The 16,354-nt window shown below is 44.0% G+C and overlaps 1 protein-coding gene across 1 annotated transcript in view; it reads right to left on the minus strand.

Annotated features, from left to right (window-relative positions):
• Positions 1 to 7,290: 7,290 nt before the first annotated feature.
• Positions 7,291 to 16,354, minus strand: part of si:ch211-14k19.8 (uncharacterized) — a 35,818-nt gene continuing 26,754 nt past the window's right edge. Inside the window, exons 11-14 of the mRNA XM_045713560.1 lie at positions 12,015 to 12,206; positions 9,775 to 9,996; positions 8,797 to 8,959; positions 7,291 to 7,575 (exon numbers count right to left, since the gene is read on the minus strand). Coding sequence (XP_045569516.1) covers positions 7,501 to 7,575; positions 8,797 to 8,959; positions 9,775 to 9,996; positions 12,015 to 12,206 — 652 coding nt within the window. The 3' untranslated portion in view covers positions 7,291 to 7,500. The remainder of the gene's footprint in view (positions 7,576 to 8,796; positions 8,960 to 9,774; positions 9,997 to 12,014; positions 12,207 to 16,354) is intronic.

The following is a 16,354-nucleotide window of genomic DNA, read 5'->3' on the forward strand; positions in this document are numbered from 1 at the left end:
TTGTAATATGACTTTTCGTCTGAACAAACTGCGCAAGCACAGTGCATTTGGATTACTCGACTGAATGCGCGAACAAAAAGGAGGTATTTGGACATAAATATGGACTTTATCGAAACAAATGAACATTTATTGTGGAACTGGGATTCCTGGGAGTGCATTCCGATGAAGATCAAAGGTAAGTGAATATTTTAATATTATTTCGGAGTTTTGTTGACTCCATAAAATGGCGGGTTTGGTTTTGTAACTGAGCGCCGTACTCAGATTATTGCAAAGTGTGCTTTCACTGTAAAGCTTTTTTGAAATCTGACCAGCGGTTGCATTAAGGAGAAGTGTATCTATAATTCTTTGAATAACAGTTGAATATTTTATCAACGTTTATGATGAGTATTTCTGTAAATTGATGTGCTCATTCACCGGAAGTTTTGGGAGGCAAAACATTTCTGAACATTACACACACCAATGTAAAATTGGGTTTTTGGATATAAATATGAACTTTATCGAGCAAAACATACATGTATTGTGTAACATGAAGTCCTATGAGTGCCATCTGATGAAGATCAAAGGTTAGTGATTAATTTTAGCTGCATTTCTGATTTTTGTGATGCCTCTCCTTGCTTGGAAAATGGGTGTGTGGTTTTTCTTGTCTAGGTGCTGTCCTAACATAATCTAATGCTATGCTTTCGCCGTAAAGCCTTTTTGAAATCAGACAGTGTGGTTAGATTAATGAGAAGATTATCTTTAAAATGGTGTATAATACTTGTATGTGTGAGAAATTTGAATTATGAGATTTGTTGTTTTGAATTTGGTCCTCTGCTATTTCACTGGCTGTTGGCGAGGTGCGACGCTACCTTCCCACATACCCTAGAGAAGTTAATGTTGTAAATGACTAACTGGAAACTGCTGATTGTTTATGGAATATCTACATTGGCGTACAGATGCCCATTATCAGCAACCATTAATCCTGTGTTCCAATGGCACGTTGTGTTAGCTAGTTAGTAATTTTAAAAAGGCTAATTGATCATTAGAAAACCCTTTTGCAATTATGTTAGCACAGCTGAAAACTGTTGTTCTGATTAAAGAAGCAATAAAACTGGCCTTCTTTAGACGAGTTGAGTATCTGGAGCATTAGCATTTGTGGGTTCGATTACAGGCTCAAAATGGCTAGAAACAAAGACCTTTCTTCTGAAACTTGTCAGTCTATTCTTGTTCTGAGAAATTAAGGCTATTCCATAGAAGATCTCGTAACAACGCTGTGTACTACTCCCTTCACAGAACAGACTCAAACTGTCTCTAACCAGAATAGAAAGAGGAGTGGGAGGCCCCGGTGCACAACTGAGCAAAAGGACAAGTACATTAGAGTGTCTAGTTTGAGAAACAGATGCCTCACAAGTCCTCAACTGACAGCTTCATTAAATAGTACCCGCAAAACGCAAGTCTCAATGTCAACAGTGAAGAGGTGACTCCGGGATGCTGGCCTTCTAGGCAGAGTTGCAAAGAAAAAGCCATATCTCAGATTGGCCAATAAAAAGAAAAGATTAAGATGGGCAAAAGAACACAGATACTGGACAGAGGAACTCTGGGAATTCATATGCAACTCTGTGTTGTCAAACTGCTTTGCTTTATCTTGGTCAGGTCGCAATTGTAAATGAGAACTTGTTCTCAACTAGCCTACCTGGTTAAATAATGGTGAAATAATAAATAAATAAATAAAATAAATAAATATGCTCCTGGGAATTCAAGCTACTACTACTTTACTACTATAATAAATGGAAAATCTAAATACAAATGACATATTTTCTCAGGCATTTATTTTGTCGATGTATCGAAACCGTACCGTCACACCACTGTGCCGTATGGTACCGAACCGTGAGTCTTGGTGTGGTACGATACCGTGACACCACTGTACCGTTTGGGATGGTTTTGATACATCGACTATACACACACACTACCCGTCAAAAGTTTGAGAACACCTACTCATTCAAGGTTTTTTACAATTTTCTACATTGCAGAATAATAGTGAAGACATCAAAACTATGAAATAACACATATGGAATCATGTAGTAACCACAAAAGTGTTAAACAAATCAAAATATATTTTATATTTCAGATTCTTCAAAGTAGCCACCCATTGCCTTGACAGCTTTGCACATGCTTGGCATTCTCTCAACCAGCATCATGAGGTAGTTACCTGGAATGCATTTCAATTAAACGGTGTGTCTTGTTAAAAGTTAATTTGGGGAATTTCTTTCTTTCTTAATGCGTTTCAGCCAATCAGTTGTGTTGTGACAAGGTAGGGGTGGTATACAGAAGATAGCCCTATTTGGTAAAAGACCAAGTCCATATTATGGCAAGAACAGCTCAAATAAGCAAAGAGAAATGACAGTCCATCATTACTTTAAGACAAGAAGGTCAGTCAATGCGGAACATTTCAAGAACTTTGAAAGTTTCCTGTGGCAGTCCCAAAAACCAACAAGCGCTATGATGAAAATGGCTCTCGAGAGGACCGCCACAGGAAAGGAAGAAACCGAGTTTCCTCTGCTGCAAAGGATAAGTTCATCAGAGTTACCAGCCTCAGAAATTGCAGCCCAAATAAATGCTTCAGAGTTCAAGGCACATCTCGACATCAACTGTTCAGAGGAGACCAAGTGATTTTTTTTATTTTACCTTTATTTAACTACCGTAAATTCTGGACTATAAGCCGCAACTTTTTTCCAACGCTTTGAACATCGCGGCTTAACGACAGATTTGACCTTGTCAGCTCGGGGATTCGATCTAGTAACCTTTCGGATACTGGCCCAACGCTCTAACCACTAGGCTACCTGCCGCCCCCAGGCCTTCATGGTCGAATTTCTGCAAAGAAACCACTACTAAAGGACACCAGTAAGAAGAAGAGACTTGCTTGGGCCAAGAAACACGAGACCGGTGACAATCTGTCCTTTGGGCTGATGAGTCCCAATTGAAGATTTTTGGTTCCTACTGCCGTGTCTTTGTGAGACGCAGAGTAGGTGAACGGATAATCTCTGCATGGGTTTGGAATGAGTTTGACCGTAGAGTGAAGGGAAAAGCAGCCAACAAGCGCTCAGCATATGTGGGAACTCCTTCAAGACTGTTGGAAAAGCATTCCAGGTGAAGCTGGTTGACAGAATGCAAAGAGTGTGCAAAGCTGTCATCAAGGCAAAGGGTGGCTACTTTGAAAAATCTTAAATCTATAACACTTGTTTGGTTACTACATGATTCCATATATGACAATAGTTCCTCAATGTATTTAAAAAAAATAAAAAATCCCAGCACTACTTGACTTTGACTGAAATAGGTGCCAGTACTGTTTATATATTAGGTGCTTCACTATACTGTTGATCTGATATTCTATAAGAGGAACAGCAGCTCCACTATACTGTCGATCTGATATTCTATAAGAGGAACTGGATGTGGATATGAAAACCATAACCGGCAAGCAGATTGGTAGAAATTGTCAAATAAATTGGCATTGGCTAACGGTAGGTTGGCTACGGGTTAAAGGTTAAATTTAGGAGTCAGGTTAAAGGGGATTGGGGTTAAGGTTAAATTTAGGAGTTAGGTTAAAGGGATTGGGGAAGGGTTAGCTAACATGCTAAGCAGCTAGGTGGCTAACGTTAGCTAGGCTAGGGGTTAAAGGTTAAATTTAGGAGTCAGGTTAAAGGGGATTGGGGAAGAGTTAGCTAACATTCTAAGCAGTTGTAAAGTAGCAACCTCCAAAAAAATGTAAGTAGTTGAAAAGTTGACTGTGATGAGATTCGAACTCACAACCTTTGGGTTGCTAGGCGTTTGTGTTTACATCAATAAATGCTCTCTTCTCTAGACTTTCATTTTTTGTTTTGAGAGAAAAGGGGTTCCATCCTTCCTGGTATTGGATCCTTCAGGGCTAAAGTAGTGGGATGGGCTGGTATTGGATCCCTCAGGGCTAAAGTAGTGGGATGGGCTGGTATTGGATCCCTCAGGGCTAAAGTAGTGGGATGGGATGGGCTGGTATTGGATCCCTCAGGGCTAAAGTAGTGGGATGGGCTGGTATTGGATCCCTCAGGGCTAAAGTAGTGGGATGGGATGGGCTGGTATTGGATCCCTCAGGGCTAAAGTAGTGGGATGGGCTGGGCTGGTATTGGATCCTTCAGGGCTAAAGTAGTGGGATGGGATGGGCTGGTATTGGATCCCTCAGGGCTAAAGTAGTGGGATGGGATGGGCTGGTATTGGATCCCTCAGGGCTAAAGTAGTGGGATGGGCTGGGCTGGTATTGGATCCTTCAGGGCTAAAGTAGTGGGCTGGGCTGGTATTGGATCCCTCAGGGCTAAAATAGTGGGATGGGATGGTATTGGATCCCTCAGGGCTAAAGTAGTGGGATGGACTGGTATTGGATCCTTCAGGGCTAAAGTAGTGGGATGGACTGGTATTGGATCCTTCAGGGCTAAAGTAGGGGGATGGGCTGGTATTGGATCCCTCAGGGCTAAAGTAGTGGGATGGGCTGCAATTGGATCCCTCAGGGCTAAAGTAGTGGGATGGGATGGGCTGGTATTGGACCCCTCAGGGCTAAAGTAGTGGGATGGGATGGGCTGGTATTGGATCCCTCAGGGCTAAAGTAGTGGGATGGGCTGGTATTGGACCCCTCAGGGCTAAAGTAGTGGGATGGGCTGGTATTGGACCCCTCAGGGCTAAAGTAGTGGGATGGGCTGGTATTGGACCCCTCAGGGCTAAAGTAGTGGGATGGGCTGGTATTGGATCCCTCAGGGCTAAAGTAGTGGGATGGGCTGGTATTGGACCCTTCAGGCCTAAAGTAGTGGGATGGGATGGGCTGGTATTGGATCCCTCAGGGCTAAAGTAGTGGGATGGGCTGGTATTGGACCCTTCAGGGCTAAAGTAGTGGGATGGGCTGGTATTGGATCCCTCAGGGCTAAAGTAGTGGGATGGGCTGGTATTGGACCCTTCAGGGCTAAAGTAGTGGGATGGGCTGGTATTGGATCCCTCAGGGCTAAAGTAGTGGGATGGGCTGGTATTGGACCCTTCAGGCCTAAAGTAGTGGGATGGGATGGACTGGTATTGGACCCCTCAGGGCTAAAGTAGTGGGATGGGCTGGTATTGGACCCTTCAGGGCTAAAGTAGTGGGATGGGCTGGTATTGGATCCTTCGGGGCTAAAGTAGTGGGATGGACTGGTATTGGACCCCTCAGGGCTAAAGTAGTGGGATGGGCTGGTATTGGATCCCTCAGGGCTAAAGTAGTGGGATGGGCTGGTATTGGACCCTTCAGGGCTAAAGTAGTGGGATGGGCTGGTATTGGATCCCTCAGGGCTAAAGTAGTGGGATGGACTGGTATTGGACCCCTCAGGGCTAAAGTAGTGGGATGGGCTGGTATTGGACCCCTCAGGGCTAAAGTAGTGGGATGGGCTGGTATTGGATTCTTCAGGCCTAAAGTAGTGGGATGGGATGGACTGGTATTGGACCCCTCAGGGCTAAAGTAGTGGGATGGGCTGGTATTGGACCCTTCAGGCCTAAAGTAGTGGGATGGGATGGACTGGTATTGGACCCCTCAGGGCTAAAGTAGTGGGATGGGCTGGTATTGGACCCTTCAGGGCTAAAGTAGTGGGATGGGCTGGTATTGGATCCCTCGGGGCTAAAGTAGTGGGATGGACTGGTATTGGACCCCTCAGGGCTAAAGTAGTGGGATGGGCTGGTATTGGATCCCTCAGGGCTAAAGTAGTGGGATGGGCTGGTATTGGACCCTTCAGGGCTAAAGTAGTGGGATGGGCTGGTATTGGATCCCTCAGGGCTAAAGTAGTGGGATGGGCTGGTATTGGACCCCTCAGGGCTAAAGTAGTGGGATGGGCTGGTATTGGATTCTTCCGGGCTACAACAAAATATAAGGCAGTTTTGATAGTGGGAGTGTGACTGTGTTACCTTGCCCTTTAATTCAACAACTGCAGTGTGAGATTGGGTTTTGAAAGACAGTACTTACTGGTGTTAATCCGATCTCCTGTCTCTTCATCTTCCAATGTGACAGTTATCTCTCCCTTCTCCTTCACTCCAAGAACGGTATCCTCTTCTTCTTTCACTGTAACATCCTCATCGTCTACTTTTGTTACTGTGATATCCTCCTCTTCCTTCTCCTCTTTCACGACAACATTCAGCCACAGACCCTCTTTCTCCGTCCAGCAGACCTCTTCTTCTTCAGCAGGAGGCGAGTAGCTTGGTGAACTCATGGTCGGGGATGTTAGCTCACAGTTAGCTAGCTAGGCTAATGCTAACTCAACCAGCCAGCTACGTTAGCTAGCTAGGCTAATGCTAACTTAACAAGCCAGCCAGCTACGTTAGCTAACTTATTACAATAACAACGTAAATATGCAATGAAATTGTATAATTAGCTAGACGACAGAAGTGTGCTGAAACACAGTGGTTAATATACATTTAAACGCGTTAATATTTCGGCTAGCAAGCTACCGAGGAGGCTGACCAGTTTGTCAATGAACTATAAAATAACGTCGCTGGGTTGTCACTAGTTACCACAGCCACAAAGTCAGAATTGGCTACGGTATAAAAAAAAATAAAAAAATTGCAATATATTTTTTTGGGGGGGTCTTAATTTAAAAAGTTAACGGTTAGGTATAAGGTTAGTAATGTGGTTAAGAAAGAAAACAAAAAAATCCGATTTTTTTTTTTTTTAGAAGAGAGGTTGTAGAAATGGGCGGGGTTTAGCCGTCATTATGTCTTTGTGACTGTGGTAACTAGTGAGGACCGAATAGCTTGTTGTTGAAGAAGGGTCCCGTCGACGAGCGCCTGACACCCGGGGAAGACCTGCCTGAAAGACCCACATCGCCGTCTGCTGGCCGGAGTGTGTAACGCAGTTGAGGGCAATTTTTTTATTTTTTTTTATTATTTTCTAACAAAAAGTTTATAATTTTTTCAACGATTTTATTTTATTTTCAAGAATTATATTAAACGTATATATATATATATATATATATATATGGACACGACTGACTACAATAATAGAACAGAATAAAAAATATATATATATTTTTTTATTTAACCTTTATTTAACCAGGAAGGGCTCATTGAGATGTAAAATCTCTTTTTCAAGAGCGTATTTCACTCTCTCTCTCACACACACACACACACACACACACACACACACACACACACCTTTCCTTGGTATAATCATGGGAAGGGCTACAGAATCAGTGTTAAATTCAAGACAGCCAATTAGAGTCAGTCATGATTCAATGATTCAGTGGTACCATTGACTCAGTTATCCCATTGAGTCAGTGAATCAGTAATACAGTTTATTCAGTGACTCAGTGAATCAGTTTTTTCAGTGATTCAGAGATACCATTGACTCAGTTACTCAGTGAATCAGTTTATTCAGTGACTCAGTGAATCAGTTTATTCAGTGATTCAGAGATACCATTGACTCAGTGACTCAGTTTCTTCAGTGAATCAGTTTATTCAGTGATTCAGTTGTTCAACCTTTCCTCGCGACTAGGCCGTCCAGCTCTTCTCCAGTTCAACCAGTTCCATGCCTTCACAGTAGGACCGAGGACGCAGCGCCCTCACCTGGACAAACAAACAAACAAACAACAGTTTGCCATCTCTCGCTCTCTTCCTCTTGTCTCTTTCTGTCTCTCTCTCTTCTCCCTCTCTATCTCTGTCACTCTTTCTCCTCCCGCTCTTTCTCCTCCCTCTCTCACTCTCTCCCTCTAGTCCTAATAGGTTGTAATCTCTAGGTAACTCCCTCTCTCCCTCTAGTCCTAATAGGTTGTAATCTCCAGGTACCTCCCTCTCTCCCTACAGTCCTAATAGGTTATAATCTCTAGGTACCTCCCTCTCTCCCTACAGTCCTAATAGGTTGTAATCTCTAGGTACCTCCCTCTAGCCCTAATAGGTTGTAATCTCTAGGTACCTCCCTTCTAATAGGTTGTAATCTCTAGGTACCTCCCTCTCTCCCTAATAGGTTGTAATCTCTAGGTACCTCCCTCTCTCCCTAATAGGTTGTAATCTCTAGGTACCTCCCTCTCTCCCTAATAGGTTGTAATCTCTAGGTACCTCCCTTCTAATAGGTTGTAATCTCTAGGTACCTCACTCTCTCCCTAATAGGTTGTAATCTCTAGGTACCTCACTCTCTCCCTAATAGGTTGTAATCTCTAGGTACCTCCCTTCTAATAGGTTGTAATCTCTAGGTACCTCCCTCTCTCCCTAATAGGTTGTAATCTCTAGGTACCTCCCTTCTAATAGGTTGTAATCTCTAGGTACCTCACTCTCTCCCTCCAGTCCTAATAGGTTGTAATCTGTAGTTACCTCCCTCCTAACAGGCTGTAATCTGTAGTTACCTCCCTCCTAACAGGTTGTAATCTGTAGTTACCTCCCTCCTAATGGGTTATAATCTGTAGTTACCTCCCTCCTAACAGGCTGTAATCTGTAGTTACCTCCCTCCTAACGGGCTGTAATCTCTAGTTACCTCCCTCCTAATGGGTTGTAATCTGTAGTTACCTCCCTCCTAACGGGCTGTAATCTGTAGTTACCTCCCTCCTAATGGGTTGTAATCTGTAGTTACCTCCCTCCTAACGGGCTGTAATCTGTAGTTACCTCCCTCCTAATGGGTTATAATCTGTAGTTACCTCCCTCCTAACGGGCTGTAATCTGTAGTTACCTCCCTCCTAACGGGTCGTAATCTGTAGTTACCTCCCTCCTAATGGGTTATAATCTGTAGTTACCTCCCTCCTAACGGGCTGTAATCTGTAGTTACCTCCCTCCTAACGGGTTGTAATCTGTAGTTACCGGGGCGGTTCTGTGTGCGGAGGATAGTTGCTGCAGCAGGGGGAAGGGCGTCCACTGGATGGGTTCTATGGGCCAGCTGCACACAGACAGGTCACTGGCTTTCCCAGAATCCAGTGCACACTCCGCCAGGCTGACCTCGCTGACCGCCCAGCCGTACTGGGAACTGGAGGGGAGAGGAGAGGGAGACAGGGGGGAACCATGACAACGTTTTACTGTAGTTCTCTCTCATACACCTGTGTTACAGTATGTGTATTGTCTCTCTGTGTGTATTGTCTCTGTGTGTGTATTGTCTCTGTGTGTGTTCTCTCTCTGTGTGTATTGTCTCTCTCTGTGTGCGTTCTCTCTGTGTGTGTATTCTCTCTCTCTCTGTGTGTATTGTCTCTGTGTGCGTTCTCTCTGTGTGCGTTCTCTCTGTGTGCGTTCTCTCTCTGTGTGCGTTCTCTCTCTCTGTGTGTATTCTCTATCTCTCTGTGTGTATTCTCTCTCTCTCTCTGTGTGTATTCTCTCTCTCTCTGTGTATTCTCTCTCTCTGTGTGCGTTCTCTCTGTGTGCGTTCTCTCTCTGTGTGTATACTCTCTCTGTGTGTATTCTCTCTCTCTCTGTGTATTCTCTCTCTCTGTGTGTGTTCTCTCTCTCTGTGTGTTCTCTCTTTCTGTGTGTATACTCTCTCTGTGTGTTCTCTCTTTCTGTGTGTATACTCTCTCTGTGTGTATTCTCTCTCTCTGTGTATTCTCTCTCTCTCTGTGTATTCTCTCTCTCTCTCTGTGTATTCTCTCTCTGTGTGTATACTCTCTCTGTGTGTATTCTCTCTCTCTGTGTGTATTCTCTCTCTCTGTGTGTATTCTCTCTCTCCGTGTGTATTCTCTCTCTGTGTGCATTCTCTCTCTGTGTGCATTCTCTCTCTCTGTGTGTATTGTCTCTCTGTGTGTATTGTCTCTCTGTGTGTATTGTCTCTCTCTGTGTGTGTGTGTCACCAACTTGTGTGGGTAGACGGTGTTGAGGTGTGTTCCGTTGCTAGGGCAGGTGGAGGCCACGGACAGCGTGTCGTCGTGGTAACAGCAGGTGCGGTCTAGCGCCCTCCGGTGTAGCACCTCGTCGGAGCGGGTGAAAGCGGGGTTATCCAACGAGTCAGCTGATCCACCGATGGACCGCCCCCAGAAACGACCTGACAGCTCGTCAAAGTGGTTGAACCTACGGTAGCTACACACACACACACACAGGTTAATAAGACCAGGTTTATTGACCTGTGATATCTATGACAAACACACACACACACAGTCCCTCTGTCGGAAGGGAGACGCCTGTGTTTTCACACCAGAAACAGGAAGTCAGGTTTGGACAGGAAGAGGAAGTGCGATGCCAGGAAACAGGGAGGGTCAGTAGAGTTGTTTCTGTAGTAACTTTAGAACCTGGTAGTGGATCAGAGAGAGACAGTACCAAACAGAACAGAGATGGGTTTATAATGTAATACAATAGGAACCAGAACCAGAACAGAGACGGGTTTATAATGTAATACAATAGGAACCAGAACCAGAACAGAGACGGGTTTATAATGTAATACAATAGGAACCAGAACCAGAACAGAGACGGGTTTATAATGTAATACAATAGGAACCAGAACCAGAACAGAGACGGGTTTATAATGTAATACAATAGGAACCAGAACAGAGACGGGTTTATAATGTAATACAATAGGAACCAGAACCAGAACAGAGATGGGTTTATAATGTAATACAATAGGAACCAGAACCAGAACAGAGACGGGTTTATAATATAATACAATAGGAACCAGAACCAGAACAGAGACGGGTTTATAATGTAATACAATAGGAACCAGAACCAGAACAGAGACGGGTTTATATTGTAATACAATAGGAACCAGAACCAGAACAGAGACGGGTTTATAATGTAATACAATAGGAACCAGAACCAGAACAGAGACGGGTTTATAATGTAATACAATAGGAACCAGAACCAGAACAGAGACGGGTTTATAATGTAATACAATAGGAACCAGAACCAGAACAGAGACGGGTTTATAATGTAATACAATAGGAACCAGAACAGAGACGGGTTTATAATGTAATACAATAGGAACCAGAACCAGAACAGAGACGGGTTTATAATGTAATACAATAGGAACCAGAACCAGAACAGAGACGGGTTTATAATATAATACAATAGGAACCAGAACCAGAACAGAGACGGGTTTATAATGTAATACAATAGGAACCAGAACCAGAACAGAGACGGGTTTATAATATAATACAATAGGAACCAGAACCAGAACAGAGACGGGTTTATAATGTAATACAATAGGAACCAGAACCAGAACAGAGACGGGTTTATATTGTAATACAATAGGAACCAGAACCAGAACAGAGACGGGTTTATAATGTAATACAATAGGAACCAGAACCAGAACAGAGACGGGTTTATAATATAATACAATAGGAACCAGAACCAGAACAGAGACGGGTTTATATTGTAATACAATAGGAACCAGAACCAGAACAGAGACGGGTTTATATTGTAATACAATAGGAACCAGAACCAGAACAGAGACGGGTTTATAATGTAATACAATAGGAACCAGAACCAGAACAGAGACGGGTTTATAATGTAATACAATAGGAACCAGAACCAGAACAGAGACGGGTTTATAATGTAATACAATAGGAACCAGAACCAGAACAGAGATGGGTTTATAATGTAATACAATAGGAACCAGAACCAGAACAGAGACGGGTTTATAATGTAATACAATAGGAACCAGAACCAGAACAGAGACGGGTTTATAATGTAATACAATAGGAACCAGAACCAGAACAGAGATGGGTTTATAATGTAATACAATAGGAACCAGAACCAGAACAGAGATGGGTTTATAATGTAATACAATAGGAACCAGAACCAGAACAGAGACGGGTTTATAATGTAATACAATAGGAACCAGAACCAGAACAGAGACGGGTTTATAATGTAATACAATAGGAACCAGAACCAGAACAGAGACGGGTTTATAATGTAATACAATAGGAACCAGAACCAGAACAGAGACGGGTTTATAATGTAATACAATAGGAACCAGCCCAGTTCAGATCCCCCACCCATCGTATCCTGGTTTCCTGTCTATTTTCACTTCTCCCTCAATACTAACAAATAGATCTACTAACAGGTGTGTGTGTGGTGTGGTGTGTGTGTGTGTGTGTGTGTACCTGCTGCGTGCCTGGTCTACTTTAGTCTTTATCAGCATGGCTCTGTATCGTCGCACCGCCAGCCAGGCCACAGCGCCAATCAGTGTAACTATGGCAACCAGCACGCCAAGACACGCCCCCACCAGCCGCTGCTGCGTCATCCTCACGTCACAACGACGACCCATGAACCAGAAATGATCCCCGACAGGGCACCTGGAGAGAGAGAGAGACAGAAAGAGCACCTGGAGAGAGAGAGAGAGAGAGAGAGAGAGAGAGAGAGAGAGAGACAGAGCACCTGGAGAGAGAGAGAGAGAGACAGAAACAGCACCTGGAGAGAGAGAGAGAGACAGAAACAGCACCTGGAGAGAGAGAGAGAGAGACCGAAAGAGCACCTGGAGAGAGAGAGAGACAGAGAGAGAGAGACAGAAACAGCACCTGGAGAGAGAGAGAGAGAGAGAGAGAGAGAGACAGAAAGAGCACCTGGAGAGAGAGAGAGAGAACCTGGAGAGAGAGAGAGAGACAGAAACAGCACCTGGAGAGAGAGAGAGAGAGACAGAAAGAGCACCTGGAGAGAGAGAGAGAGAGACAGAAAGAGCACCTGGAGAGAGAGAGAGACAGAGAGAGAGAGACAGAAACAGCACCTGGAGAGAGAGAGAGAGAGAGAGAGAGAGACAGAAACAGCACCTGGAGAGAGAGAGAGAGAGAGAGAGAGAGAGAGAGAGAGAGAGACAGAAACAGCACCTGGAGAGAGAGAGAGAGAGAGAGAGACAGAAAGAGCACCTGGAGAGAGAGAGAGAGAGAGAGAGACAGAAAGAGCACCTGGAGAGAGAGAGAGAGAGAGACAGAAAGAGCACCTGGAGAGAGAGAGAGAGAGAGAGAGAGAGACAGAAAGAGCACCTGGAGAGAGAGAGAGAGAGAGACAGAAAGAGCACATGGAGAGAGAGAGAGAGAGAGAGAGAGACAGAAAGAGCACATGGAGAGAGAGAGAGAGAGAGAGAGAGAGAGAGAGAGAGAGAGAGAGAGAGAGAGAGAGAGAGACAGAAACAGCACCTGGAGAGAGAGAGAGCGACAGAAAGAGCACCTGGAGAGAGAGAGAGAGAGAGACAGAAAGAGCACCTGGAGAGAGAGAGAGAGAGAGAGAGAGAGAGAGAGAGAGAGAGAGAGAGAGAGAGAGAGAGAAAGAGCACCTGGAGAGAGAGAGAGAGAGAGAGAGAAAGAGCACCTGGAGAGAGAGAGAGAGAGAGCACCTGGAGGGAGAGAGAGAGACAGAAAGAGCACCTGGAGAGAGAGAGAGAGAGAGAGAGAGAGAAAGAGCACCTGGAGAGAGAGAGAGAGAGAGAGAGAGAAAGAGCACCTGGAGAGAGAGAGAGAGAGAGCACCTGGAGGGAGAGAGAGAGAGAGAGACAGAAACAGCACCTGGAGAGAGAGAGAGAGAGAGAGAGAGAAAGAGCACCTGGAGAGAGAGAGAGAGAGAGAGAGAGAAAGAGCACCTGGAGAGAGAGAGAGAGAGAGAGAGAGAGCACCTGGAGGGAGAGAGAGACAGAGAACCTGGAGAGAGAGAGACAGGAACACAGGAACACTACCTGATCTAACGAGCACACAAGGGGACAGCTTTATTACAGGCCATACTATTTCTAACTGTCTTAATCTCCCCCATAGAAACAACAGTGACAGCACCGTCAACAAAAACGGAAGGGATCTTTTGCAGCTCTGTAGAAGCCTGGGTCTGTACTTTGTCAATGGTAGGTTATGGGGGGACTCTTTGGGGAGATTCACCTACTGCTCACCTCTTGGCCACAGTACAGTAGACTATATGATCACAGACATGGACCCTTTCTCTCTCAGCTCATTCACTGTCAAGCCACTAACACCTCTGTCTGATCACAGCCAAATTATGTTGTTCCTCAAAAGAACAGACATGGAAACAACCACACATTCACAGCCCAGTAAGCTGTACAACATCAGAAATTCATACAGATGGGCCCAAAAACAGCACAGAAGAATACCAGAAAGCAACCTGGAACCAAAATATCCAAACACTCTTAGATAACTTTCTGGATACCACATTCACTCACAGTAAAGAAGGCATCAATCTAGCAGTAAAAAACATCAACTATATATTCAGGCAAACGGCAAAAGAAGCACAATTGAAATTGATAAAAAACAAAACAAAAAAAATCACAGATGACAACTGGTTTGATGCAGATTGTAAAATTATAAGGAAAAAACTTAGAACACTATCCAACCAAAAGCACAGAGACCCAAATAATGGTGAATTACGCCTTCATTACTGTGAGACTTTAAAACTCTATAAACGTACACTCAGAACCAAAAAAGCACAGTACAACAGCAAGCAGCTGACACTAATTGAGGAGTCCATAAATACAAACAACTTTTGGCAAAATTGGAAAAAAACTAAAAAAATCGAAACAAGAGGAATTAGCGATACAAAATGGTGACATATGGACAACCCATTTCAAAACACTCTACAACACCGTTCAAATTGACACAAACGCAGAACAACGCCAAATTCATGAGAACTTGAATGGATTAGAAAAAGCTATAAAGGACAATCAAAACCAATTGGACTCCCCAATTACTGACCAGGAGCTCTATAAGAAACTTCAGGCTCTCAAATTTAAAAAAGCATGCGGACCTGATGGCATCCTAAATGAGATGCTCAAACTCACTAGTGCAAAATTTCAATTGGCTGTATTAAAACTGTTTAATTTGATCCTGAGTGTAGGTTATTTCCCTGACATCTGGAATCAAGGACTCATAACCCCAATCTTTAAGAACGGAGACAAATTTGACCCTAACAATTACAGAGGCATTTGTGTGAACAGTAACCTGGGGAAGGTTTTCTGTAGTATCATCAATGTAAGAGTTCTAAACTTCCTTAATAAGCACAATGTCTTGAATAAAAGCCAAATTGGATTTATACCAAAACATCGCACAACTGATCATATTTACACCTTACACACCCTGATAGATAAACATGTTAGAAAAACCTTGACAAAGTACAGGCTCAGTGAGCACAGCCTTGCCATTGAGAAGGGTAGACACAGGAAAACCTGGCTCCCTGTAGAGGAAAGGCTGTGCAGCCACTGGACAACAGCAGAACCTGAGACGGAGATGCATTTCCTGACAAAATGTCAAAAATATAAAACAATTAGAGAGTGTAATTTCCCCAAATTTTAAACCCTTATTCAAGGTTTCAAAGACCTCTCTGATGAGGATAGGCTACCCGTCCTGTTGGGGGAGGACGCAGAGAGCTGTGGGTTGGCAGCGCACTACATTGCTGCCTGCCATAAGTTGAGGGACATTGTCTGACAGACCAATCAACCTGCACATGTACTCTACTATATGGCTATTGTTATTGTTGAATGTATGGTTATTTTGACCCTTGGTTATTGTTGTTACTGTTGTCCCGTTGACAATTTTTGATTCTCATTTTTTATTTATTTTTATATTGTAAATATCCAAAATAAGCTTTGGCAATATGTATGTTGTTACGTCATGCCAATAAAGCGAATTGAATTGAGAGAGAGAGAGAGAGAGAGAGAGAGAGAGAGAGAGAGAGTGTCACGGCTGTTGTCGGTAGAAATGGACCAATACGCAGCAGGTACGTGAATGCTCATCTTGATTTTTAATTATCTTTCAAAACGAACATACAAAATAACAAAACCACGAACGATCAACAAAAACAGTCTGGTAAGGCACAAGGCGAAACACAGAACAATCACCCACAAATCACACATACAAACACACCCTAATATATGGAACTCTCAATCAAAGGCAGATAGACAACACCTGCCTTCAACTGAGAGTCCCAACCCCAATCAACCAAACATAGAAACACACAACCTAGACTAACCATAGAATTAACTAAACATAAACCAAAACCCGGAATTACTAAATCAAACACCCTTTACACAAACACACCACCCCGAACCACATAAAACAAATACCCCCTGCCACGCCCTGACCAAACTACAAAACAATTAACCTTATATACTGGCCAGGACGTGACAGTACCCCCCCTTAAAGGTGCTACCCCAGAAGCACCTTAACAAAAAAATAACCCCAAGCAACACCAACAAAAGTCCCCTTTTCTAAAGGGAGGGAAGGGAGGGTGGCTGCCGTCAACGACGGCACTGTGCTACACCCCCCCTCCCCAACCCACCTATTTCTGGAGGTGGCTCTGGCTCCGGCCGTTCCAGGCTGTCGGGCCACTCTGGCATCGCCGAGGGGCAGTCGGGGCAGTCTGGCAATTCGGGACAGTCTGGCAATTCGGGACAGTCTGGGCAGTCTGGCAATTCGGGACAGTCTGGGCAGTCTGGCAATTCGGGACAGTCTGG

This window comes from Salmo salar, chromosome ssa02 (assembly GCF_905237065.1).
Source record: "Salmo salar chromosome ssa02, Ssal_v3.1, whole genome shotgun sequence".
Taxonomy (NCBI): domain Eukaryota; kingdom Metazoa; phylum Chordata; class Actinopteri; order Salmoniformes; family Salmonidae; genus Salmo; species Salmo salar.